Source organism: Eublepharis macularius, chromosome 4 (genome assembly GCF_028583425.1).
Source record: "Eublepharis macularius isolate TG4126 chromosome 4, MPM_Emac_v1.0, whole genome shotgun sequence".
NCBI lineage: Eukaryota > Metazoa > Chordata > Lepidosauria > Squamata > Eublepharidae > Eublepharis > Eublepharis macularius.
Window position 1 is genome coordinate 31,767,466 of NC_072793.1, and position 24,889 is coordinate 31,792,354.

The 24,889-nt window shown below is 41.8% G+C and overlaps 2 protein-coding genes across 3 annotated transcripts; one reads left to right on the forward strand and one right to left on the reverse strand.

Annotated features, from left to right (window-relative positions):
• Positions 1 to 2,644: 2,644 nt before the first annotated feature.
• On the reverse strand, positions 2,645 to 8,732 carry ATP5PD (ATP synthase peripheral stalk subunit d). Of its 2 annotated transcripts, none has more exons than XM_054975167.1 (6): positions 8,628 to 8,732; positions 7,384 to 7,514; positions 5,702 to 5,798; positions 4,256 to 4,327; positions 3,310 to 3,372; positions 2,645 to 2,849 (listed from the first exon to the last, which is right to left on the reverse strand). In XM_054975167.1, the coding sequence occupies exons 2-6, from the start codon at positions 7,503 to 7,505 to the stop codon at positions 2,718 to 2,720; spliced, it is 486 nt and encodes a 161-aa protein (XP_054831142.1). In that variant the 5' UTR covers positions 7,506 to 7,514; positions 8,628 to 8,732; the 3' UTR covers positions 2,645 to 2,717. The 2 variants fall into 2 exon arrangements, with proteins under 2 accessions (XP_054831142.1, XP_054831143.1); XM_054975168.1 differs by lacking the exon at positions 8,628 to 8,732 and adding an exon at positions 8,460 to 8,558.
• Positions 8,733 to 9,229: 497 nt separating this feature from the next.
• Positions 9,230 to 24,889, forward strand: KCTD2 (potassium channel tetramerization domain containing 2). Its single transcript, XM_054976970.1, has 6 exons — positions 9,230 to 9,641; positions 12,299 to 12,407; positions 13,084 to 13,175; positions 14,516 to 14,611; positions 18,336 to 18,461; positions 20,040 to 24,889. Exons 1-6 carry the CDS (start codon positions 9,348 to 9,350, stop codon positions 20,067 to 20,069), a joined length of 747 nt encoding a protein of 248 aa, XP_054832945.1. The 5' UTR covers positions 9,230 to 9,347; the 3' UTR covers positions 20,070 to 24,889.

A 24,889-nucleotide genomic window follows, 5' to 3' on the forward strand; every position in this document is an offset into this window, starting at 1 on the left:
CAAGTGACATCACTGTGCTGGCAGCAGACATGCTCCCACACTTCGCAAGGGCCAGTTTTTGCCCGTAAGTTGAGTTGGCCTCATGCAAAGCGTGGGAGCACACCCGTTGCCGGTGCGGTGACATTACTTTCTGGAAGTGACATCATCAAGTCAGTGCTGGGAACACGCATGCATAAAGTGTGCACACAACGAAGAACGTCCTGATAAGTACCAGATCTCCCCCCCCCCCGCTTCCTGCTGGGAGGGTACAGAAATCTGGCAACCCTAAGTATGATCTTTCTGTCCCAGAGTGGCTCTGGAATCAAAACCAAAATGTTACAAGGGTTTTTTTTAAGAGTGCCTGCACCATTCACAAGTCTATGACCATCAGAAATTCAGCCTCTGCTCCCTTCCCTATTGCTGTCTCCCTATTCGGAGACTACTCTGCAAAAATTTCAGCCAATGACAGAAGCATTTTGCTTCACGAGAAGCACTTTTGCTTCACGAGAAGCATTTTGCTTCACGAGAAGCACTTTTGCTTGTCATTGGCATTCCGTCATCTGCTCTGTCCACTGAGATTTTTCATATTTTGTATTTCACACCTGTTCTAATTCAGGCTTCCATAACTTGTGACCCTCCAAGCTGAATACAGCCCACCCCCTACTTATTGTGGTCTTCCATCAAACCTCAGATTTTGCAGTCCTAGGCTGGGAGCAAAAACAGGCTTGGCTTGATGGATTATAAAATGTTCAGGCCTGGTCTAATCACATCTCCATTGCACTGGGGAAAACCAATTGCTTTCTGGAACTTTAAGGTTTATGACTCTGTGTGGGGAATTTAGAGGTTCCTACAATTAAAATATTGATGACAAAAGTATTAGTATAAATTATGCATAGTGTAGAAAGTAGGATGCACCAAAAACCACATTGAAAACAAAGCAATCCATAATTTGAGAAAATGATTTTACAAAAGGTGATTACAAGAGCCTTCTATGATTAGAGATGGGACCAACAGAAATTTCTTTGATGTAATGGATAAGACTGGAAATTTCTGTATGATAATTTGATTAGTTTGTTCAACTCATCTTTGCAAAAAATAAAAGTGTTTTTGTTTTCCTTACCCCTCGGGAATATTAAATCTAAAGTAATGTGGCTAGACTTGGTTTAGTGAAGAATGTTTTTATTTATCTACATCCAAATGCTAGGTCATTCAATAAAGCTTTTCAAGTAACAGCAGCTTGTGGCAAACTGAAATTCAGTGACTTTCAGAAACAATTTGTGCCATGGCATGGGGGTACGTTGTTCAGAGGGCCAAACTGAAAGATCTCATACATACAAGCCCTTAGGCATGCCTCATGTAGCACTTTGGAGTGCTGCATTATTATGGAAATAAAACATATACATCCCTATGTAAAAAGATAGTTCTTGCAATTTCAAATTATTTGATTCTTTTAAACCATGATCAATTTAAAACTTTATTTTCTGCCATACTCATTGAGAATTGCAAATACCATAGATAGGATTTTGATGTTAGGAACCAGAGTTTGGATTGACAGATGTGAGATATTCCTAACGTATTTCCGTGTAAGGAAGAAAGCGCACAGTCTTTCATGCTATATATTTGACAGCAAATTGTAGAAAGACATATGAACTACTTGTTGAATTACTATAATTTGGAAAGAACTCAATTCTCTGCTATTAAGAAAATGGAATTACTGTACACGGAATTGTGTTAGGAATGATGGGAAATCAGGGCCACAGTTATTTCTCCCCTCCCCTCTAATATCTTTTTGTACTTGATCAAATTAGCCCGATCTCAGCCTTGGTCTCATGACTATTAACATTACTGGCAATTGAGCTGATTTCTAGTGTTAGGAGAGTGCTTTGAGCATTTCCACTGAATCTTCACTAAAACAATGTAGTTGCAAAAGCTTCTACCCTTACACTTCTAACATCAAATCTTAAGGAACTTGAATGTGAAACCAGTATATGTAACTTATTGCTAAACTTGGCCTGCATACTGAAGGACTGGCAAATAGAAAATGTTACACTCATTTTTAAAATGTGGCCCAGAGAGGATCTGGGAAATTACAGGCCACTTAGCCTAAAATCTGTCCTGGATAAATTAACATAAAACTGTTATTAAAGACTGAACTATTAAGCTCATCAAGGGACAAAGCCTGCTGAAGGAAAAATCAGTCAGGCTTCTATGAAGAGAAAGTCCTCCAACCATTTGGAGTTCTTTGAGCAGGTTAACAAGCATGCTGATAAGGTTGATCAGGTAGACGTCATATAGTTGGACTTCCAAAAGGCCTCTGACAACTAACCTCACCAAAGACTCTGCAGTAAACTTAGCCATCATGGGATAAGAGGACAAACCCTCCTATAGATTAAAATCTGGTTAAAAGGCAAGAAGCAGAGTAAGAATAAATGGATAGTTCTCACAGTGGAGGGAAGTGAGCTGTGAGGACCCGTAAGGATCAATATTAGGACCAGTGCTATTTAATTTGTTCATAAATGATGTGAAATTGGGAGTGAGAAGTGCAGTGGTCAAGATGATGCGCAGTGGAACAAAGTCCCAGCTTTGAATACAAGCTGATGTCTGAACTGGCAGAAACAGAGATACTTTGGGGCTGTAGTGGCTAGATAAAGCAAGTTACAAAGACTCTCATGTAATTACTTTATTCAACAGATTCTAGATTTGACCATCATCACAAAATGCTTCCAGGCATGGAGGGCTTACAAGTCCGCAATAGGTTTGTATGGCCAATATGGATATTTTTCTTTGTCCAATTTAGCTTCAGGAAATGCCTTGTAGTAATCATCGAGTGTCATCTGTTCAAAAGGAATCAAGTTTTTATACCTTTGGAGCTTGAAAGGAGGAAAAAGAAACAAGTTGTTAGTTCATAAAGAAAAGTACTTAACCCAGAACTTATTGGGTTGGGTCCAGTCATCCACAGGGCACAAGGACTGCAGATCTTTGCTGTGTTCTCTCCCCTCAACGGGACCCATGTAGACTAACAGCTACCCAGGCTGTGGGCTACACCGGGGACGAAAGCAAAATACTGCCCCCAAGCACAGCTCCACCATCAGAAGGGGAAGGAGAGAGCAGTTTTAGCCCCATTTCCCCTCCTTAACACACCCTGAAACCAGCAGGGTCATTCCTGCCACCCCAGAAGAGACTACGGCATGGGGGTGGGGAGGGGGGAGGGCAGAGATACAGCACAGACCTGCATCCACCAGCATCTTCTGCAGAAGGACTGCTGGATCCATCCCACCGAGATGGGACTTGCGCAGTGCCCTGTCTGTATCATGAAAACCCGCAGCTTACCTCCTTCTCATACTCAACAATACGGGCTTTTGAGGCTTCTACATAGGCAGCAGCACTCTTGTTCTGCAAAACAGGAAGTTATTCAGTCAGTATATTAATGAAACTCGATAATGCTGAAGACACTAAAGAGGCTTAACTTGGGCTCAGATTCTCAGTGCTGCAGTGTTTGAACCTACCATGAAATTTTTACTAATAATTAAAAAAAGATGTAGTAGGCCTGATGATGAACTTCTTCTTCTCAAAATGACAGTAATTTAATATCTGGAAATTTCATATAGAAAGTATTTGGAAAACACACAATATTACAGTAAATAACCCTGTCACCTTCAGAACTGATCAGTCTTTTCAATTATAGCCTCAAGAAGGCAGCAAATAATTCCAGCGGGCCTTTGAAAAGGGCTAAACCCAAATAAGTTGGCTTCAAGTCGGGGTTTTTACTCTGTGACTTTTATTGGGTCTCTTTTATACCACTGGGTCTTTTATGTGCAATTGGAGCATAACTACCATTTCAAGTATTATGGCAGGTTTTTAGCCCCTGCGTGGTTTTTTTCTTGTGCAATTCTTTGCCAATTTCATATGGCTTTGTAGCAGTCAATTTTCTTCCTAAATAGTTTTATCAAATGCTGTTAGGTCTGTTCAAAGACAGTGGGAGGTCTCCACTTCTTTCTTCAACAAAATATAGTCCCAAACTTGTAAACTTTATCTTACCAGTGCTACAGTTTCAGGAAAAGGAGTCCCAACGTATGCTGTCCCACAACTGATACAGTAACATAAGCTAGGAGCTGAGAACGATGTCCAAGCCATTCTCCCAAAATAGAATGTACAGGAAGTTGTGATAAAAAATTATAGTTCAATACAGTCTGCCAAGTGTTCTAGAACACTCTCTTTGTACAAGTCCCCTATGTATATTTTTAAAAATGCCAGAAGACTAGGCAAAAGCACTTACAGCCTCTTGTTCTTGGACTTCTATCTTAGCCATCTGATTATCCACAGGCTCAGGAACCTTGAACACTTTATACTGTGAAATATTAAAGAGAACATTTTTGAGGTTGTTGTCTTTTGATTCAATCAGTGATATTTGCCATCAGTTAGCTTTTCTCAAGTAGCTCCATCAGTGCCTTCCATTCAAAGACTGGCTGGAACTCAATGGCTAAGTGTGAGCTTTGCACGTTAGACTTCCAATTCAGTCTTTGCTACCTGACTGGATTCAAAGCTACGTGTAGAGCCTGAAGCACTAGGCTATATAGGCCAACATAAGGCATCTTGAGGCCTAACAAATTACTAGGAAACCACCTGGCTTTGCTGAGTTAATCTGAAAGCATCTCATCTATTCACAGTGAAAAACACAGTTCCAGATACAGCTATTAAATCTGCAGATCCAAGCTAGAGAATACTAGGCATGCCCAAGTGCTAATACATGCATCAAACTTTCTCTCATCTGCACTTAGTGACTCATTGCCTTGTTCCACAAGAAGAAAATCAGCTATGGGACCAGGAACTTGAATTCTAATTCCAGCTGCTAAAACCAGACCTGCCATAACCTTAGACAAAACCATATGACTGCAAATAGAGGCAAATTAATGCCTTCCCTTCCCAGGGAGTCTTACAAATAATCTATTTCTAGCCAACTCTAGGACTACAAAGCATTTAATGTTTCACTGAAGCAAATTAGAAACACTTTAGAATTGTACTAATAATGTCAGAATAATTTTGTATTGTTAATGTACAGAAACAGTAAGTTTCAACAACGTTCTCCAGGCTAACGCAACTTCAAATATGTAAGCTATTTTAGCAGGTACATGATAAAGAAACAGCCAGGTGAGAAGGGAGGTATGATTTGGAAGTCCCCACACTATACAAAGAGAAGATTTTCTGGTAGTATTAAAGACAGCTTGACAGTAAAGGTTTTGAATCAGCCAGTAATCTTTTTTAAAAAGTAATAAAGACCCAAGAAATGGGAAGAGCTAGAAATCTGGACCATAAATAAAGTGGGCACAACGGAGTAAGGAATACAAGGTGGCATGCATAAGGAACCATGTATTACTATTTTATATTTAGATATATATATCCCGGCTCATACCCCCCTCCAAATCAAAACCAACAAAATAATAGCTTTAAGTTTAAAGTTTTATAGCCTTAGACAAACCCAAAGGGGTTCATTACTACATGTTTATGGCAACAGCTGCTATATACAAAATGGAAGGAGAGTTTTGAGTACCAGGGAACTGCCTGTGGCCTGAGACAAAGAACTATAGCATGCTTCACACAAGTGCAGAAACCTGCTAGAAAACAGTATTCCAATCAGGGCAAGTTCAACTTCATTCATGCAGAGACAGCCCTCCCTAAGATTTCAAAACATCCACAGCAGTCAAATATCACAACGCAGCCTCACCTTCTTCTCAAGTTCGTCCACAATGGCAGTGTTAGCAATTGCAGTCCTGTAAAAAGCCCAGTCAATGGCTGGAGGAGACTCGGGCAGAGAGGCAAACCTGTTGATTGGAAAAGTACATTTGAAATATTAGAATTTCAGACTATTTCTAATTCTGCACTTAATAGCCATTCTTGTCAGGTGTTATAAGAGTGGCTAGCAACTTCACTCATCTGAACAGAGTCTCCTGCAGGTGCCACCCTGCACATGGGCAAAATCAACAGCTACCCGTATACACGCATTCTCTGTGGTGGCTCCTGAAGAGGTCAGGAGAGCCCCCACTCTCCCGGTTTTCTGCAAATGCAAAACTGAATTATTCACAATTGCTTCACAAACAAGTTAGGGACCATAGACTTCACCACTATGTTGCCTTGCGTCCTACTGTTGCTTTAAGTATGTGATCCTATGTGCTACTTGTGCTTCAAGTATGATCCGGCTGGATAGTTATATGTTGTCTAATGTCAGTCCTAGAATTACATGTTCTGTTCCAACATTTCTTCAACTCTGTATTGGATTTTTGCTAATGCTATGTCTTTGTAAACTTGTATTTATTTACTCTATGGCATTGCTTAGTAAAATCAACAGCAAGGACATTTCCACAATCTCACACTATGTAATCTGCCCTGAGTCCCAGTGAGAAAGATACATTATAAATGACATAAATAAATGCTGTCAAAGATTCAGAAACTTATAAGTGAACACTGTTAGATCCTGTTTGAATATACCATTAACAGGCAGCCAAAATCTAATTTTCTCACACAATCCAATGTGGTGCATTCTGTCTGTCTATTCCTGTGCTTATCTTATCACTGCCCTGCAAAGAGAGCCAGCATGGTGTAGCGATAACAGTGTCAGACTAGCATCTAGGCAACCCAGGTTCGATTGCCCTTTGGAAGCAGTCCAAAAGGCATTGTTTGATGGCTTCTCATAAGGCTTGCAAGACTGCTTTTCCAACAGGTTTACTCTTGACATGAATATGAGTTGTCCTATGCAGATCAAGAATAAGCCTCCAACTGTAGGCCCCAAGAAAAAAAGAACTATCAAGGCATAAAGTGTTTGTTCAGCTTTATGGTCATGCTTGTTATCTGTCTTGGGCTAAACAGGAATGACAAACTATAAATATTTTAAATAAACAGATGAATTTGCATTTAGTTATATGTTACAATTAGACTTGCAGCATGTGCCAGTTTAAGAAAACTGCAATAGAACACAACAAAGTTGTGAGTTAAATTTTTAAAAATAAATAATTGAACTTCGATAGCTATAAAGGAAAAACACATTTGATATCTTGTATCTCACTCATAACATTCAGAATGTGGCTTTCAGAATATTTCATTACAAATGACTTTATCATAAAGATGGGCAGCGCATAGTCTGTAAGCCAAAGAAAATAAAAAGCAGTAAGTCAATCATTTATCTTAGCAACAATAAACAGAATCTTTTTGCAAAAGCAGTGTAGTATTGAGTTTTGATCCACTGAACAGTGCTGGAGTCAAAGCAACCTCTAGCAATAGAATACAATTCATTCTAATAAAAATTAGTGTCACCAACAATGCACAGCTTGAAACCCCCCCTGTCCCAAACACACACAAAAAATTGTCCTGAAAAAAGCCTTCCTGTCCCTCTTGACCTTAGAAAATACTCACTTGGCTGAGATTGCATCGCTACGTGTTTTCAGGGCATTGAACATGGATTTTTGATTCGGAGGCACTCGTTCAGCAAATGCAGCCCAGTCTATTGCTTTCAAAGCAGCTCTGCGGCCAGCCATGGCTGCACTCTACAAAATCAAAAGGAGAGTTAACTGTACAACAAAAGAGAACAAAATACAACTAGAGTAACTTGTGCCACTATAATTTTATTTATAACTTGCAAAATCACTTGACCCCTTAAAAATATATCAGCTACACCTGCAGTTTCATATAGAACAAGTCCCACAAACTCAGTGAGACTTATTTCTGAGTAGGGTTATATATTGTGAGATTGCAAAGCTCAAAATTGTATTATATATTCCCAGTAAAATAAGAAATCACTTATTCAAAGCAGTACATCTACACTGTGTTGAGCTGCATCACCTTGTTTCTACAACAATTCATAGAACTACTGAAAAAGCAAAACACACAAAATTAGAGACTTGACAGTCAGCATCAGGGGTTTTTTTCTGGGAAAAGAGGTGGCAGAACTCTCAAGAGGGAAATGAGGAAAACACATGGGATTCTTTGAAATCATATTATTTTCAAGCACTATTGCCGAGTATATTCAAGAGGTGCCGGAACTCCGTTCCCCCACGTTCCCCCTGAAAAAAAGCCCTGGTCAGCATTAACCTCTCCTTGCACAGTGCTAGTATCCTCTTCTTAATACTGTAGTCAGAGAGAGACCAATTCTCAGCCACCAAAGCGCAGAAGAAAAACCCACAGTATGATTGAAAGGCCACTAACAGTACAATCCTAAGGAGAGTTACTCCAGTCTAAACCCACTGAAATCGATGGTCTTAGATTGGAGTAACTCTGCTTAGGATTGCTCTGATAGTTCAGCATCCTTGAACAGGCCAGGAAAACAGGAGCGTGGGCAGGGTCAAGCCTGGAGAACTGGGAACCCCATGTTGTAGGATATAAATATCCCAAATAATAATAAATAATGAAAACCTACGTAGATAACAAAGATTGCTTCCTTTTCCCACTCTTCGTATTTGACAAAAGGAGCTTTGACTCTTGAAAGCTCATACCTTGAAAATCTAGCTGGTCTTTAAGGTGCTATTGGAGCCGGATTTTGCTCTTAGAGTAAAATAATGAAAAACTAGAGAAAGGAGAAGGAAGAAATGGAGAGTAAGAGTCCTTTCTTTTTCTACCTCCCCTCCTATGACTATTAGAAAAGCCGGTTGCTCTTCACTCACCTTCAGCAACCCTTTGCTCCCAGCTCCCTCCGGAAACGTCCTTCCGGAAATAGAGCCTGACAGCGACCAATCAGAACAAAACCTCCCGGAAACAGTCTTCTACACTCATACACGTCAAACAAACACACAGACCATTAAAAGATGCGTGTACAGCACAGAACAAGCTAGACTCTCACTCTTCACTCTTTACGGGCGTTTTCGGATCACATATAAGATATTTTGACTCTCCCGATGACCCCGCCAAATATAGTCATCATGAAGATGCCAAAGCCTAGAGCGACACCACGCGGAGCCCAGAGAAACGGCGGTTTTCATTTCTACCGGAAGTTCCTTCTGGCCCTCTAGGCTAGGGTTCACTATGATCTGACAAATATCTGTGTTTCCTTCCGGTGTACTAAAAAAAAATCTCCTGAGAATTTTATTTCCATTTACTTTCAGACGTATATTCTCATTCTATTCCAGAAACTTAATAATAATAATAAATCCCCCGGCTTTATCGGCTCCCTCTGTTGTAGGAAAAGAGGTTGAAACGGCACCACTTTGTCCGGAGGAAGGGTTGGGACCCGGAAGTGCCTTTTCACCCCGGAAGTCCGGTTCTCCCTGTCAGCGGGGACTAAGGAGATGGCTGCGGAGCCCCGTCGAGCCCGGCTCCCGCTTCTCTGTCCTGCTTGCTGAGCTCGAGCGGCAGCTGCCCGCCCGTCCTACCGCCCGAAGTCGAGAATGGCGGAGCTGGCGGCAGGAGAGGCGCCGCCACGGGGGCGCACTCCCAGCCCGCTCCCGCTGCCCGGGCCGCCCAGTCCGCGCCCGGCCTTGGCCCCCGCCTGTCCGCCGCGCAGTCCGGAGCCGTCCGCGGCCGAAAGAGCAGTGCCGGGAGGCGGCGGAGGCTCGAAGTGGGTCCGGCTCAACGTGGGTGGCACCTACTTCGTGAGCACCCGCCAGACCCTCTGCCGCGAGCCCAAGTCTTTCCTCTGCCGCCTTTGCTGCCAGGAGGGACCCGAACTGGGCTCAGACAAGGTGAGCGAGGACAAGAGGCGACGCGACTGCCCCGTAAATCGTCCCTTCTCGCCGTATTTTAGAGCAGTGCCTCTCGCTTTTAGCGCAGAATGCCTGTTTATGTCAGAGTGCGAGAGAGCAAGATCTGTAGAGCCCTCCGGCTCCCCAAGGCGATAGGAGCTTCTGTTGCAACAAAAAAGGGGGTGGGAGGGGTGTCGTGCGTACCCAACATGCTGCTGAAATGTAGATCGTTGTAAACTTTCAGTAGCTTATAGTAAGATTCCATGTGGAAGTGGTATGTATACCTTTCCATTCATTCTTCTCTCCCCTCCCTGCTCTTGATGTGGAATGTATTGCAGTCAGAACCCATTTATTGAGTCTTACCTTACCGTTGTCTTTGTCACATCCACACATTGGATGTGAGGCAAAATGATAGTTATTTGTATCCACATTAAATCATGCTATTAAAATTTTAATAACTCAGCATAGTGTCTCTACTGATAAACTATCTGGAGAGTTCTATAAACATGTTTGAAGCAGGAAACTTTTATCTTTGGTGGAATCACTCTTAATTATGTATTTAGAAGTCAAAGTGATTTTTTTAAGCTTTGTAGTTCTGTGGCCACAGGAGAATATTAGCTATTAATGCTAAACTAGCATACGGGGCAGAGAACTCTTCCAGTAGCATAGGTCGCACTACTAAAAAGAGTTCTGAAAGTGCTAATTGGTTTTTAAAGCTTTTTTTAAAAAGCTAAGCAGCTGTTTGTGTATTTTCTGTAAAAATCTGCCCTCCTCACAAACATATCTAAGAATCTTATTGCATGCATGCACATGTCTACGGTTTGGCAGTGTACGGGATTATTATATCCATGCCACAAGATAGGCAAACATTGCTCTCAGTGCTGTACATATCAGAAGTACCGTTCTTTTCTTAAAAGTAACATCAATAGTATCCACATACAGGCCTTTTAGTGTCAGATTATTATTCTTTCCCTGCAAGTCAGTTAACACATGCCACTTTCTTTAGTAACAGAACAGATCACATTTAACTTGTAATTACAACCACAATATTTGGTGTTATATAATAATCCATGTCTTTCTAATGGAAGTATATGCAATTATGTTTTGCCAAAATCACCCTTTGTCTCTGATGCTAAGATATTAAATTCTTTCTTTTCTATTTGAAGATGGGATGACTGAGAAGTATACCAGAAATATGAAGCTATTGTTTTGAAAACAAATAGTAGAGCTATACACTGTCAATTCCAGTTTGGTCTTCCACCACAAATCCTAAGAGCAAATTCTGCATGCCAGACCTAACTTTGTCACAGCTGTGGTCAGTGGCTAAGGTATCAGTCTTGGAGTGATAAGGAAGCACTTAAGAAAATTCAGTCACAAGTATGCTACAAGGCAGCTTACTGCACTCCTGTCGTTAATACTTAAAATGATGTCCCAGGATAAAGAGTAAAATATGTCTAAATAGGATAACTTTTTGCAGAGTGTAATTGCTAATAGTTTTGAAACAGTGTGGAGGATTGTATGACTACTTTATAATTATGTGTTACTTTAGGGTGGAATTTTAATTGAAAAACTAAGAACACCCTTAATGGATACTCTCTCAGGGAAAAAAAAGCCAACATATTTTCTAGAGAAAGTGATTCAGGCAGATATATACCATTTGTTACCTAGACTTTGTTCTTGTTTCCAGTTATCTTAGTAATTCCTTTAAATATTATTGAGCAAGTCATCAAAGTAGAGTGTATTGCACATTTATGTACAATAGAAGGATTTTTAGTACTTCTGGAGAGTGCTGATGAAGCCAGTTTCATGTTTGATATACAAGAGGATATATAATTTTGTCCTTCCAATGTTTCATCAGTTTTAAGATGCTCCCTCAAAAACAGATGCAAGCAGTTTATTTCAAGCATAAGAATAAGATCACGGAATTAAGTGGCATGCCCTTATGTAGGTGGTGGCCTACTTTTTAAAATTGCATTAGGGTGTCATCTGATGACAAAAGCAGGATTGCTTGCTACCTAACCTTCAGGAGCTTAGGAAGACACATGCACTGCCATTCCCGCCCCCTAATTCCTTTAGAAAACCAACACTATAACCATAGTAACATTTACGGTCTGTCTCTAATTTGCTTAAAATGCTCAAAACAAAATATGTAAATAGATTATTCCTGAGCTTCCAAATAAAGGGCAGGAACCGGTCATCTTTTGGGTTTCACCAACATGCATGCAAGTTTGCATATTCTTGTCAACAACAAGTAATAATTGATTAAAATAATCCTGAATTTAATTTTACAAACAGTTTTCATATCAATTAATGAACATTTGTGGTTTTTATAATTTTCATGTGAGTCTTTGTTAATAAAACTTTAAGTTACTGTTTTAATACTTGAGCTATCAGTTGACCCCAGATTTATTTAAGGAGACGGCTGGTTAAAATGGTTGTGCTAGAAACTGTTGTGACTTGAGGACACCGTTCCATTTGGCTGGGAGATTCAGGATAGATAGTTCAAAAAAGAGCTCACAATTTATTGAGAGGAGTACCAAGTTGTTGAAGGAAACCAAATTCCCGTTTTTCATAACAAGGTCCCACAGCCAAATATCCTTGTTCCATTGAATTGTCCATTGTAGCATCAGAATCTGACACCGGTGTATCCTTGACAGGATGAGACAGGAGCATATCTCATTGATAGGGATCCCACGTATTTTGGTCCGATCCTGAACTACCTCCGGCATGGAAAACTCATAATAAATAAGGAGCTGGCAGAAGAAGGTAAGAAAAGATTGCTGTGCTTTATATTCTTGCTTTGCTATTCCTGTGAATAACCAAAGGGATCTGTAATGGGTGTAGGTCATACTGTGGGAGAGTTTGGTGCATCCAGCTTCTGGCCAGAGTGAGGCCGCAGTCTGTATATTCTCTTATCATAATAATGTGGTGGTTTATGTTAATCAGATCGTCAGAGGAGCAGTACAAACCCAGTTTTGTTCATGGACGTGTGTGTTTCTGTAGTAAATCTCAATTTAGTTCAAGGCATTCTATCAACAAACAGCATATTCTTGTATGAGATTTTGTTTTCTGTTAGAGAATGATGTGCAAAGGCAAGCTTCTTGTGAAGATCTTCAGATGAAGAGAGATTTTTGTGCTACAATCCCAGATTATTTTTCTAGTTTTCTGTAACGAGAGAAGTAGTATGCACTCACAACTTCATATTTGGAATAGAAGTATCTTCAGGTGTTTCTGCTAGTAGTACTTTTGTGTTCTTCTGTTTCATTATTTGTTCCTAGCAAAATGAAATATCAGCTATATTGACCTGCAGATTTAATTACTGAATTTAAAATAAATCTGAATATAGGGAAACATCACGGCGTGGGAGACATAGGGGATCATTTTCTTTTCTTTTATTGAAGATTAGAATAATTCCTAACTGTATTTTTATTCTCATTCCTAGGAGTGCTGGAGGAAGCTGAATTTTACAACATTGCATCTCTAGTACGACTTGTGAAGGAGCGAATACGGGACAATGAAAGCAGGACTTCTCAAGTAATGTGTGCTAAAAGGAAATAGAAGGGGGAAGTTGATAATCATAATCAAAGATCCACCAAACCCCTACCATTTTCTTGGGTCCTGTAGCATGCACAGAGAATTTGGAGCAATCACTTTCTACAATAGTCCAGGGAGAAACTTGACTTCCCATTCCTTTCTAATAGTTACAGTGCTCTGCAGAGTTACTTCAGTCTGTTATTTGAAACCATTTATCCTGGAGTAACTCTGCATAGGATTGCACCATAAGATGTCTGTGAAGGGACGATTTCTCTCACTTCCCAGTAGGCTTTTCCAGGACATGCTAGCAGCACACTACTCTTTGCCACCTCCTTGAAAAGTCCAGTGTGACGAGAGAAAACCTGTTCTTTCACGCTGCTAAGTTATCCATGAACTGCAAGAATATCAGTGCTAGGAGGCAACGCCAGGGCTTCCCCTTTAGCATAAGTCTCTATGTGCTATTTTTTGGCCCTCCAGTGTAACTGGTTGACTGCTGTGCATAACAGACTGTTGGACTAGCTGGACCACTGGTCTGATCCAGCAGAGCTGTCCTTAAGTGGGAGAAGAAGCATTTTCTGTACCTGCATGTTGCTTTCTACCAAGACCTCAGAAGTTCATAGACAGCTGTGTATAGGGAAAGCATCTTTGTATGGGAGGGGGCTGGGAGAGACACTTGGCAGGGTTGGGAAGGAGCTTACTGTTGACAAGCAAGCAAGTCGGTTTTTGGAACCCTGATCAGAATTCAGATTTTTTTAATGACATAGGGTCCAAAATTGTCAGAGTACTGGAATCATACTACTAAAATGAATTGTGTACATTGGTGAACGTTTAATTTCCATGCTTTTTGATAATCTCTTGGGAACTTAGGGTATATTTCCTTTTTAAGGGAAGGAAGTTTGAGACTGGAACACTGGGGGAAATATGTATGTAGCAGGGTGCAACCAAGAGAAATTCAGATGTGCTTGAATTCCAAATAAAGTTTATACTCAGCTGTGTTATTTCAGTGGGTTCCTAAATACACCACTCTCTGGGCTGTGCCCATGTTCAGAAAGAAAAAGTGGGATATATGCTGAGTTTAGAAATCCTATGTTGTACCTAGTTGGGAATGCTGGAGAAAATGGTTGACTGGTTCTCTGCCTTTCCCAGTGGTACAGTTATACTGTTAATCCTTTGTGGTCACACCTGTGCCACCTTTGTCATGCCCAAATATACACCAGATTTGGTTACAGTATACTGCTATTTATTTTCCTGATGCAAAATCATAGTTGCAGTTCTTTTTAACACAACCATTTCTTACTTGGCAAAGCTACAAGGTTTCTAACTTTCATCTTTTGTTTCAGGGACCTGTCAAGCATGTGTACAGAGTCCTGCAGTGTCAAGAGGAAGAGCTCACCCAGATGGTGTCTACTATGTCTGATGGCTGGAAATTTGAACAGGTATCCAGTGCTAATTAATAGTTCCACATTCAGAAGGAGGGGTTCATTTAGATGGGATAACCCCCAGTTCACTGGGTTTATATCACGGTTTTTCTGTCTTTGTGGCAGAGAAGAGGTGCTTGGGCCCAACACAACATGCCTGGCAGCTAGAGGATACAAGCCAGAGACAGCTGGTGGTTGGTTGCTTCCCAGGAGCCAGGTGCTGAGATTGGAGCGCAGTGGCCACAATAACAGGCACAGGAGCTCTCCTGCTCTGGAGAAGCCCAGAGATGATGACCAGCAGGTGTCAGCATGTGACTGCCAATGCCAGCGTGGGGGCAGGACTGGCGACAGCAGCTGGCTCTAGCCAGCCTCCTACGATCCCACCTAAGATGTGTTGATAACAAAGAGATGGCCAAAGAACAGGGAGTGAAAAAGAGGGGGCAGAGCTGAGCCAGGGCACTGAAAGCTTAGGGTGGGGTATAAAGAGCATGGAGCCTCCCAGCCAGGAGAGGAGTAAGGAAGCAATGGTAGAGTTGATGGAAGAAGAAGCAAGGGAAGAAACATATGGCGAGTCACTGAGAGGTAGAAGAATAGGAGGAGCAGTATCCTGGGTGCTGGGGTAGTGCTCAGCCTGCGGATAAGGCAGGGAAACCCTGACCAGCGCAGCAGGGAGGTCATTCAAAATGTAGCAGGCAGGAACAAGAGCAGGTGCTGTTAACTATGTTCTAGATGCACTGTATGAACTCTGTTCAAGAGGTGCTCCAGACCTCCAGTGTCTTAACATCTGTCTGCCCATAGAGCCCACCTCTGATGTCTGGCCCTGCTTTTGAAAAGAGTGGGGAAAGAAGGGTGGCAGCAGCCTAGTAAGACATGAACACTGATATCTATTTTCATTGCAATCCATTTAGAATATAGAGAATATTACAAGTACGGTGTTGTCCCTAAACCCCTGATGTGCCCATTCTTCTGATGCGAGGAGAGGTCTGATTTCTGACGCCCCAACAGATGTTCTCTGTTAGAGCAGCCTGATTCCAAGCCCCACTTCCTGCTTTTCCACCTTTCCCATCAGCTAATTCTTGCTGTTGAGTCCCACAGTGCTGCCACCTGTTCGATTATGGCAATTTTACAGTCAGCAGTGGGCATGCTGCTTGCTGAGGATCTCTAGAGCGAGCGCGATGTCTTCACTGTGGGAGGCTTTTACAGAATCCATTTTAGCAAATACACTCAGAGAATTGATTTTGGATTGACACTTAGTTTTATGCAGCCTGACCAACAAATTCCCTCTTATTTTTTTGCAGATTGCTATTTGTTATTACATTTAGCCATCATTAGGGGGCTCCATAGAACTTTGAGTCTTTTCTCCAAAGCAGTTGCTGCTGTTAGGGTGTGTCCAGATGGCAGCTTCCCACACTCCCTGCTTAAGGTGCTGTAGAACTCATTTCAAATATTTTCTTCAGGAAAAGCAAGTAATTCCCCCACCCCCAGCGGGGTATCCTTATACTTAAGTCAGCCACTTGAACGAGTTGAGCTTTCAGCATTGGTTCCAGTAATCTGTGTCTGGGCTGAGACCTGCACAAATGCTACCCAACCTCTCTGGATAGCAGGAATCAAGCCACTGTCACACCGCTTCCTATACTCATCTACCCTGTTGCACTTTGCGAGGTGACACAGGACGCTCTTTCATATTCATTCGTATTCAGTGAATTTGGCCATGGAATTAATCTTCATGCTCAGTTTGTCCTTAACCTTAAGAGATGCAGATATCAAACATTAACATCCTGGGGAGCCCAGAGTCCTCCCCTCCTCCCTGAGAAGGCCAGCAATGTGCTGGACAGCTCCTTTTTAAAGAACATGGCAAGCCCATGGAGACCTTGTGCCCTCAGAACAACACAATGAAAAGCAGATCAGCTACACTTTAAAAGCAAATTTAAATGTGGCCTGCAAGGTAAAGTCTCAGAAGGTAGCTGATTCTATAAGGCTACAACTCAAAAGGCCCCAACCCAAGTTCTAATCAATCATGCCATTGATTGGAAGGCACTTTGTGCTAGAGATAGTGAGAACTTTCCTTATTGGTTTATGACTGCCCACTCTAGAGGCTGGTGGAACAAGGAAGGGAAGGGACTGGGAAAAACTTTTAAGAGCTGCTCATGGAAATATAAAAGATCAGTATCACACAACTTAAATCTCTAGTATTCAGCTGAAACCTGCCATTGACTGCTTTTTCTATAAATGTAGAGTAGCGCATCTGTCTATATACTGAAATCCCTTCTGTAAAATGAGTTCAATTTTATACCAGAAGTAACCAGCACTTCATTTTTATACTAGAAGTTACTGTGATGACTGTATTAGGACTTACACCCCCATGGTGCCACTCAGCCAGTTGAAGTTCTAGATCTGAGCTATTGGGTTTGGACAACTAGTCAACACATTTTCTGACTGATGCTCTGAGGAGATCTGGAAGATCTATGACTGCAGGTGGTGGTGGTGGTTCTATGAGTTCCAGCCCTTGGAGAGAGAAGAAGCCTGATCTCCATCCTGAGCCAGAGCATCTCTGCCCTCCTTATAGAAAACAGAAAGGACTCTAGTTGTGTTAGCCAGATGGGCATGGAAAAGGCTTACCCTCTGTCTTTGCAGAGGATTAACATAGCCCCATAGGTCTCTGGCTCCAGTTTCAGAAATGCTGCTTTAGTGAGTTTGGCTTTCTAAAAACTCCCATGATGATTTTTTTGCAAGCTGATGTAATGGTGCTGCTGTCTTGATCGTACAGGTATGTGTAGAATAGTGTACTGTCTTACATCTCTGTACTCAGATTCCTTGTTTCTTTTGATACCAACGATGGCTTATTGTCACTACATAATCCCTGTAATCCTGAACTAAACAGAATCCTGTTGCTCAGCCAGTCTGACTCCTCAGCAGTTTTTCATTCTGCTGGTCTTAATTTATTTCAAAACTTCTTATTTTTGGTTAATCTTGGGAGTTGAACGCTCTTACAAGCAGGTGTGCATCTCCCATCAATGCACCATAACCCTAAAAGCACCCAATCTAAATATAAATTGCAGGTACAGGTAGTTCTGTAACCTTCCCTACTAGAGAGCCAGCATGTTGAGGTTAGAGTGTCAGACTAAGATCTGGGAGACCTTTTTCAAATTCCCACTCTGCTATGAAAGTTTGCTAGGTGATCTTGGTCCAGTGGTGGCTGTGAGGATAAAATAGAGAAGAATGATGTAAGCTCCTTTAGGTCCTCCGTGGAGGAGAATGGTAGTGTATACATAAAATAAACATAAATAAATTGTATTCATTTTTCTGTCACAGTAGCATGGCAGAGAAACCCATCTAGTCCAGCATCCTGTTTCACACAGTAGCTAACTAGATGCCTCTGGCAAGTTCACAAATGGGGGAATAAAGGCAGTTGCCTCCCTTATCCTGCTGGTGCTCAGTGGTGCACTCGGGAAAAAAACCCCAAACAACAGAGAACTTGTGTGTTTCAGAGAATCGCAGCATTTCTAGGATTTAAGAAACGAGAGTCCAGACTTTAAGGTATCTGAAAACTTGAAATGCAGTGGACGTACTTTCCCCCCCCCCACCACCACATGCTGTTTGATGCTTCCTCCTGTCATATCTTGAACTGACCACTGTTGGAGACATGATACTATGCTAGGTGAAGTATTGGTCTGATCTTCTAGGCTACCCTTCATGTATAATGCTTTTAACACATTCTCTCTGCTGTTTTCCTTTTCCTCAGCTAATCAGTATTGGCTCGTCCTACAACTATGGAAATGAGGACCAAGCAGAATTTCTCTGTGTTGTATCCCGAGAGCTCAATAACTCTACCAATGGTATCGTCATAGAGCCTAGCGAGAAAGCAAAGGTGAGGAATCCGTTTGGGAACAGACTGTTTGAAAATCATGTTAGTTTTTCAGTATACCCAGAGTGGCTTGCTTTTGATGCTGTGAAACACGCCGTTCCTGCAAGTCCCAGTTTTGAGTAAGATTATTATAGGACATTGCAGCTCGTATCCACTTCCCCAAAATTGCAGTGAACATCATAATGAGCCGTAAGGAAACGAGGCAAGCATTCAGAATGGTGGAGGCAGATATTTTATTGTGAAGGGTTCAGTTATTTTCCATAATATCCAAGAAAGATGTTGTTATGAGTGCTCAGTAGGAGAAAGCACGATGCACCGTGACCAGCTCAATGAAAGACATCTCATACAGTTAATCAGTATACGTACTGGAATATCCCCAGCATGTATCAGGCATGCTCTTTAGGCAGTCTAAAGAGTATGCCTGATACATGCTGGAGATGCTGATACATTCTGGGGATGTTCCTCATTATGAATATTAAACTTCCATTCTGACAGCTGCCTGGAAGAAGGATATCAGAAACGGGACGTGAATGCTAGCACACCTGTTGCACTTTCACATCATATCCTGAATGATATCCCCTCTCTTGGACTGAATAAACATTTCCTTATGAATTTTGTAAATATGGCCTAACAGGATTATTTGACTACTTTGTAACTCGAGGTACTGCCACTTTACAGCTATAAGCACTGGTCACTTTCTTACTGTTATTTATTGTTATTTATTGCATACAAGCACCTAGCATTTTATTGCAGTATTCCACTTTACTATTGTGACCTTGTGACCTATATTGCTATTGCTTACTGACTGATTGTATGTGACGTCCTCTGAGTTCTGTGTTGTTATTTTGGCAGTCATTGTGTATGTAAAATTAATATATGAAATTGAAGATACAGATTAACTGTACGAGACATCTTCCATTGAGATTTATTAGATCGTAATTGCTTCATTTACTTAGTTGGTCACAGTGCATTGTGTTTTTTCTCCTCCTGATTTTTCCGTGACTCTCTCTTTTCTGCCTGAATGCTCAGTAGGCTGCTCTTAAGTACCATTTAGAGAAGAGACTTCCCACTTACATTTTCTGAGAGTCTCCAAGGATTTCAGTTTTAAACTGCACACAGGAAGCTGCCTTATAATGGATCAGACCATAGGTCCATCAAGATCAGTATTGTCTGCTCAGACAGGCACACTGGACACTCTGTCCGGAGTGTCAAGCGGAGGTCTTTCACATCAGCTGCCTCCTGGTCCTTTTAGCTGGTGATGCTGGGGTTGGCCTGGGATCTTCTCCATGCCAAGCAGCTAAGCCACAGCCCCTCCTGTCCTGTTTGACACATCCTTCTGCAACATGGAGGTGTTCCTTGTGTAGAAGTATCAACAGTGCGCATACTAATATTTGTGCAGAGGTTTTATGCTGTTGTCTTCATCTCTAACATTTATATTGGTATTTAAGGGTGAATTATGGGAAAGGATTGTGCTATTAATCTTTCTTTCCCATTCCTTATCTTTTATTGCAAAAATAAAATATTGCAGCTGAAATTAAATCCAAGCTAACTGTTATTGTGTTGGCACTTCTCTTTTCTCAGATACTTCAGGAGCGAGGATCCCGGATGTGAGCTGAACATCCAATACTTTAAAACTCCCAGATGTCAAAAGGGCAATCTAGCTGGGCAGAGCATTTCTTCTGCAGTCCAACCTTGCTTTTGTACAGTAATCAAAATAACACAAAGCAAAGCTGAGCCTGTCCTGCCAGTGGAGAATTAATCCTGGTAAAATCCAAAGGCTTGTCCCACCCCAGTTGCAGAAAGCAAAGAGGAAAGAAGAGAGACTTCCAGCTTGATAGCCCCCTTTCTGTTCTGTCTCCTCCCCTTCTTGGCATGGTATAATTTTTTTTCCTAACAAGTGTGTTTATTTGTTGTTTTGTTGCAAGGAATGCCCAGGCCTCGTTAGTCTGGAGTAACTGACAGAGAACCTTGCTCGAACAGTGCCATTTCTTATACCTAAGTTAGGGAATGAGTTACTCAAATGTAATGAAAATGAATTTGGAGTGTCTAAATTAGAAGCTTTCCTTAGTGTTTGTCTTTATGTAGCGGAGTGGGGGGTGTCCCTCAGCCTTTTTCATTCTTTCTTTATATTTGTTACTGACTCAGATGCTAGTTAGGACATTTAAAAGACTGTAGGGGAGGGGCAGTTATATCTACCATTGGGCCTTGGCTGAAGGTTTTTCTTCTGGTAACACTAAAATGTGAGATCTAGGCATTTCTTAGAATGTAGTTTAGACTTCATGCATCTTTACAAATGTATGATCACCCACCCCAAGCTTCAGATTCTGTTGTATCATCTCTTATTATCTCATTATCTAAGAACAGCAGCAATGGAGATTATGGGGTTTTCCGCACAGGGTTTCCCATCAGTTCTGATACCATGCTGCTTTGATTTATCCCCTGATTTCTGCACACAGTTTTTTGCCTTTAGTTTTCTCTTCGGTTTTTTTGGTATCTTCTCCATTTTTTCTGGTACTTTTGAGAACTTTTACCCTGATCTTTTTCTGGAAGTTATTTTTTTTTCCTTCACCCATAATGATTCTTTAGGTTTTGTTTGTCCCACACACTTGTACCCACTTTTTAATGACTGGATTTTCGTCATCATTATTGAACCACTCCTCCCCACACCCTTCCTTTCCCCCCCCCTCTCCTTTTTTAAAAATCATCATTTTTGTAGGATTCTATCTACCTACTGTAGGCAGCAGATTCTCTGAATTCCCAGCTTTCATTAAAAAACAAGTGAATCTGTAGCCCATCCCATTGCAGAGATATGCCTTTTTCCTTATATCTCTACATGGAAAGAGTCTTGGGACTTACTTTTTTAAAATGAAAGCTGGGCATTCATAGAATCTACTACATGGATTGTTATAATGGTAGACTGATACAATGCTATGAAAATGACAAAAACCCTGATGTTCCAGTGGAGGGGCGGGGATGACCATTTCTGGTTCCAGACAGAGCAGCACGTTGCTGCTGCTCTGGGCTCTGTCCCAACAGAGATTGATTTGCCCCGCCAGTGCCAGCCTCTACCTCCTAGCTCTGGTTCAGCCCTTATATTGATATAACATCATAAGCATGCACAAACAATAAAAAGGAGAGTGCTGTGATGTCACTGATGATGTCGCTGATGACGACAGCACCCTCACTTGAAAATCCTGATTATTTTAAAGCATGTATAGAACAAAATAAACTGACTCCACAACTGTAAAAATGCAAAAGGAGGGCAGACGTGCAGAAGAACCATACACAAATTGATTCGAATGCTTCGGGTTAACTGCTAAGAAAATTATAAATGTTAAGTGTGCAGAAAAGCCCCAAGTCCTATTTGTCCTGCCTGCTGGAGCCTGGAAATTAGTCCCTTGGTTTAATTTAAAACTACTCTCTTATCTGGCGGATTTTTTCCTGCCAAGTTCAGCTTTGCCTTGTCTCCAACAGCATGAAATGACCGCCTTGTTCCCTTGCTGTCCTGCATAAAAGCAACTTTTCGTTTGTACTATAGTTAATTTGATAGGCTTTTACAATTCTTACCCAATACACTTGGGGGATGAAGGGTCCCTTATTTACACATGGTGATTCTGCACCTGCAGCTCTCCCCTCCCTTTATTATGTCATTTTACCCAAAAGAACTAAGGGGCATTGTGCAGATTTGGGAGGGGGGAGGGGTAGTGTTGAAAGTTGCCAAACTGTTGTGATGTCTAATGTCTAGTGGTGTGTTAACTTTTCTGTAAACTTTTTTTCCCCTTTGGAATGCCTTGAATGGATGTGAAAATGCTGTGCCTCTCTTGAATTCTAATCTTAGCCAAATGGGACTCGCTGATCTTGTCAGTGAATTTGTGCCATTCCCAATCAGTGAAATGTCCCCTTCTAGTGGTTGGTAAATTTGATTCCCTTAAGCGTTTGCTGCATGATACCTCCCTTCCACATCCTGGCTTTGTTCCTTGCTAGTCGTCTTGGCTTCTGGGCCCGTTGAGTTAAGCCCCAAACATATGAAAGAAAAATTTCAGATCAAAAGGGAATACTTTGGTCTCCCTGAGGCAACAACGAAAATTCGCATATTAGCCTGTGATCAGAAGACCCCCTGATTCCAATTGGAGTTCTTAGAATTTCCCACCAACGAATTGCAGTCACTGTGTCTTTTTAATGTTAATGGTGTTGGGTCACTTGGCTTCCTATTTTGTTTCTTCCTTAAGGGATGAGGGGGGAGAACAGGGAGAGGGGTGCTGCTAAGGGCAAGGAAGGATCTTCTCATGGATGCAGGCAAGGAGTTCGAGTTGGGCACCCAGTCCTCCCTGTCCCACATCCTCCATTGATCTTCAGTTTTGCTGTGCGTATATCAGTGAGCTTCCCCGCCACTTCTGCCAATATACCTCCACTAAAGTTTTGGAGGGTTAGGCTTGTGATTAACAATGACTAGTTTAGTCTCCGTAACAACGGACTGTGCCAAAGGTCTTGAGACTCTTAATTGTCAGTGACAGGCTACTGAGACTCCTCTGGCTCCATACTGTGTTGAGTTAAACCAGCTGGCCTCTCCTACCCTGACCTTCCTGTCTATAATGTGTTGGTGTTGGCACGATTAAGACTGTATGTCTTGGCTGGATATAACTAACACTGTGATGTGTATATAAATCTGAGTATCTTGTACTTTCAGCCATTGTCAGTGTATGTCCACAACTGAGAAATAATCAGCTGTGTGTATGCTGTTAGACTGTATAAGAACCACAGATGTATAGCATTCATGTGTATCCTCATCGTCTCTCCTTTTTCCCCAGGGTGGGAGGTGGGGAGTAGTATTAACTGAAAGAAGGAAAAGGCTGGTGATGCCAAGAGTAGCTGCCATTTCCAACATGGCCTAGCCCAACTCCTTCCCCACCTTGCTGGGCATGTAGCAGGGTTGGGTGTGCTTGGAAGGAGACCTTACTGTGTAGCTTTAGCTGACCACAATAAATACCTCATTGCTTTATTTTATTTTGTGGCTGCCAAAAAAACACCATTCATGGAGAAGTCCCATTAGAAGAGGACTGATGTTAGGATAGCAGCCTGGATAAAAGGAATCTCATTCTTTTGCCCACACCACCATGTAGGGTTGCCAGGTCCAGGTCGGGAAATTCCTGTAGATTTTGGGGGTGGAGCCTGAAGAGGATGGGGTTGGGGAGGGGAGGGGCCTCAGTGGGGTATAATTCCATAGAGCTTGCCCTTCAAAGCAGCCATTTTCTCCAGGGGAACTAATCTCTGTTGCCTGGAGATCAGTTGTTATTCTGGGAGATCTCCAGCTATGACCTGGAGGCTGGCAAGCCTACCACCTTGCCATTGGGAATAGATAAAGAAGAGGGGGCGAATCATGTTATGAGAGAAGCCATGACTTTCATGACACAGCAAGAGTAGAGATTTGTTTCCTTGTACTAAGGCTGGAGCTGACCTCCTCTGTGACAGTCACATAGTCCTGTGTGTTTCCACCTAATAAATAGGGCAGTCCTATCCTATGTACTGCATTCTTTTGACAAATAGTGAGATTTATTGTGGATTTAGTTCTTCACTGGAATACAGCTGCCTTCACTTTACCCTCCCTTCTCAAACACTCTCAGCTAAAAGTAATTAAACTTGTTGGATCCCTCCCTGGAATGGCAAGCTGTTTAGTTGGAGATAGAAACAGTATTAGGGATTGGAAAGGCTATTAGCTTTCCCAGTATAAGGGCTTGAAATCCAACTACTGCGAGGTACTGTTCCAGGTCATCCTGTTGTGATACTCTCTTCTTTCCCTGCCACAGCAGGTCACTTTGGTCCCTGTTAGTCTCAACTGGCTTCCATTTCCTACACCAATTGCACCTCTGTCTTTATAGCGACAGGGCTTTTCCTTCCATTTGCCTTTATATTCATCAAAATGTTTTCTCCTAAGCTGTAAAGCTAGAAAAGTCCTGTTACCCCTGCAGAAGGCAGTCAAATTGGGGAGAAAGAAGATGGCATGATGGATATGAATTTGGGTGATTTTTGCATCTCTTGGGAAGGTTTTCTTAAAACCATTAGCTAGCCCCTGGGGACTAGTAGCAAGTCCAGTTTCCCAGTGGTCAGTTGTTCCGTTATAGCAAGGTTGGAGCTAACCTCTTATAAAAGTGTCTTTGTTTCTGCACATTTTTAATCAATTTTTCTCAGGGGTGACTGAGTGGTCCGAGGTGGGTGGGGGAGATTATCCACAAAGGGGCTGGGGGTGGCTCCTCGGATCTCCACAGCTGGGCCGTGGGCTCCTCACCCTCAGGTTTTGCCTGCAAATCTAGAGGTTTTGTACAGTTTGTCACATGTCAGTGCCCTTTGCTACTGTTTCTCTTTGTTTATTAAATGTGTTTGAATAATAATGGAGATGCTGTGATTTTTTTTTTCCAATAAAGATTCTGACATGA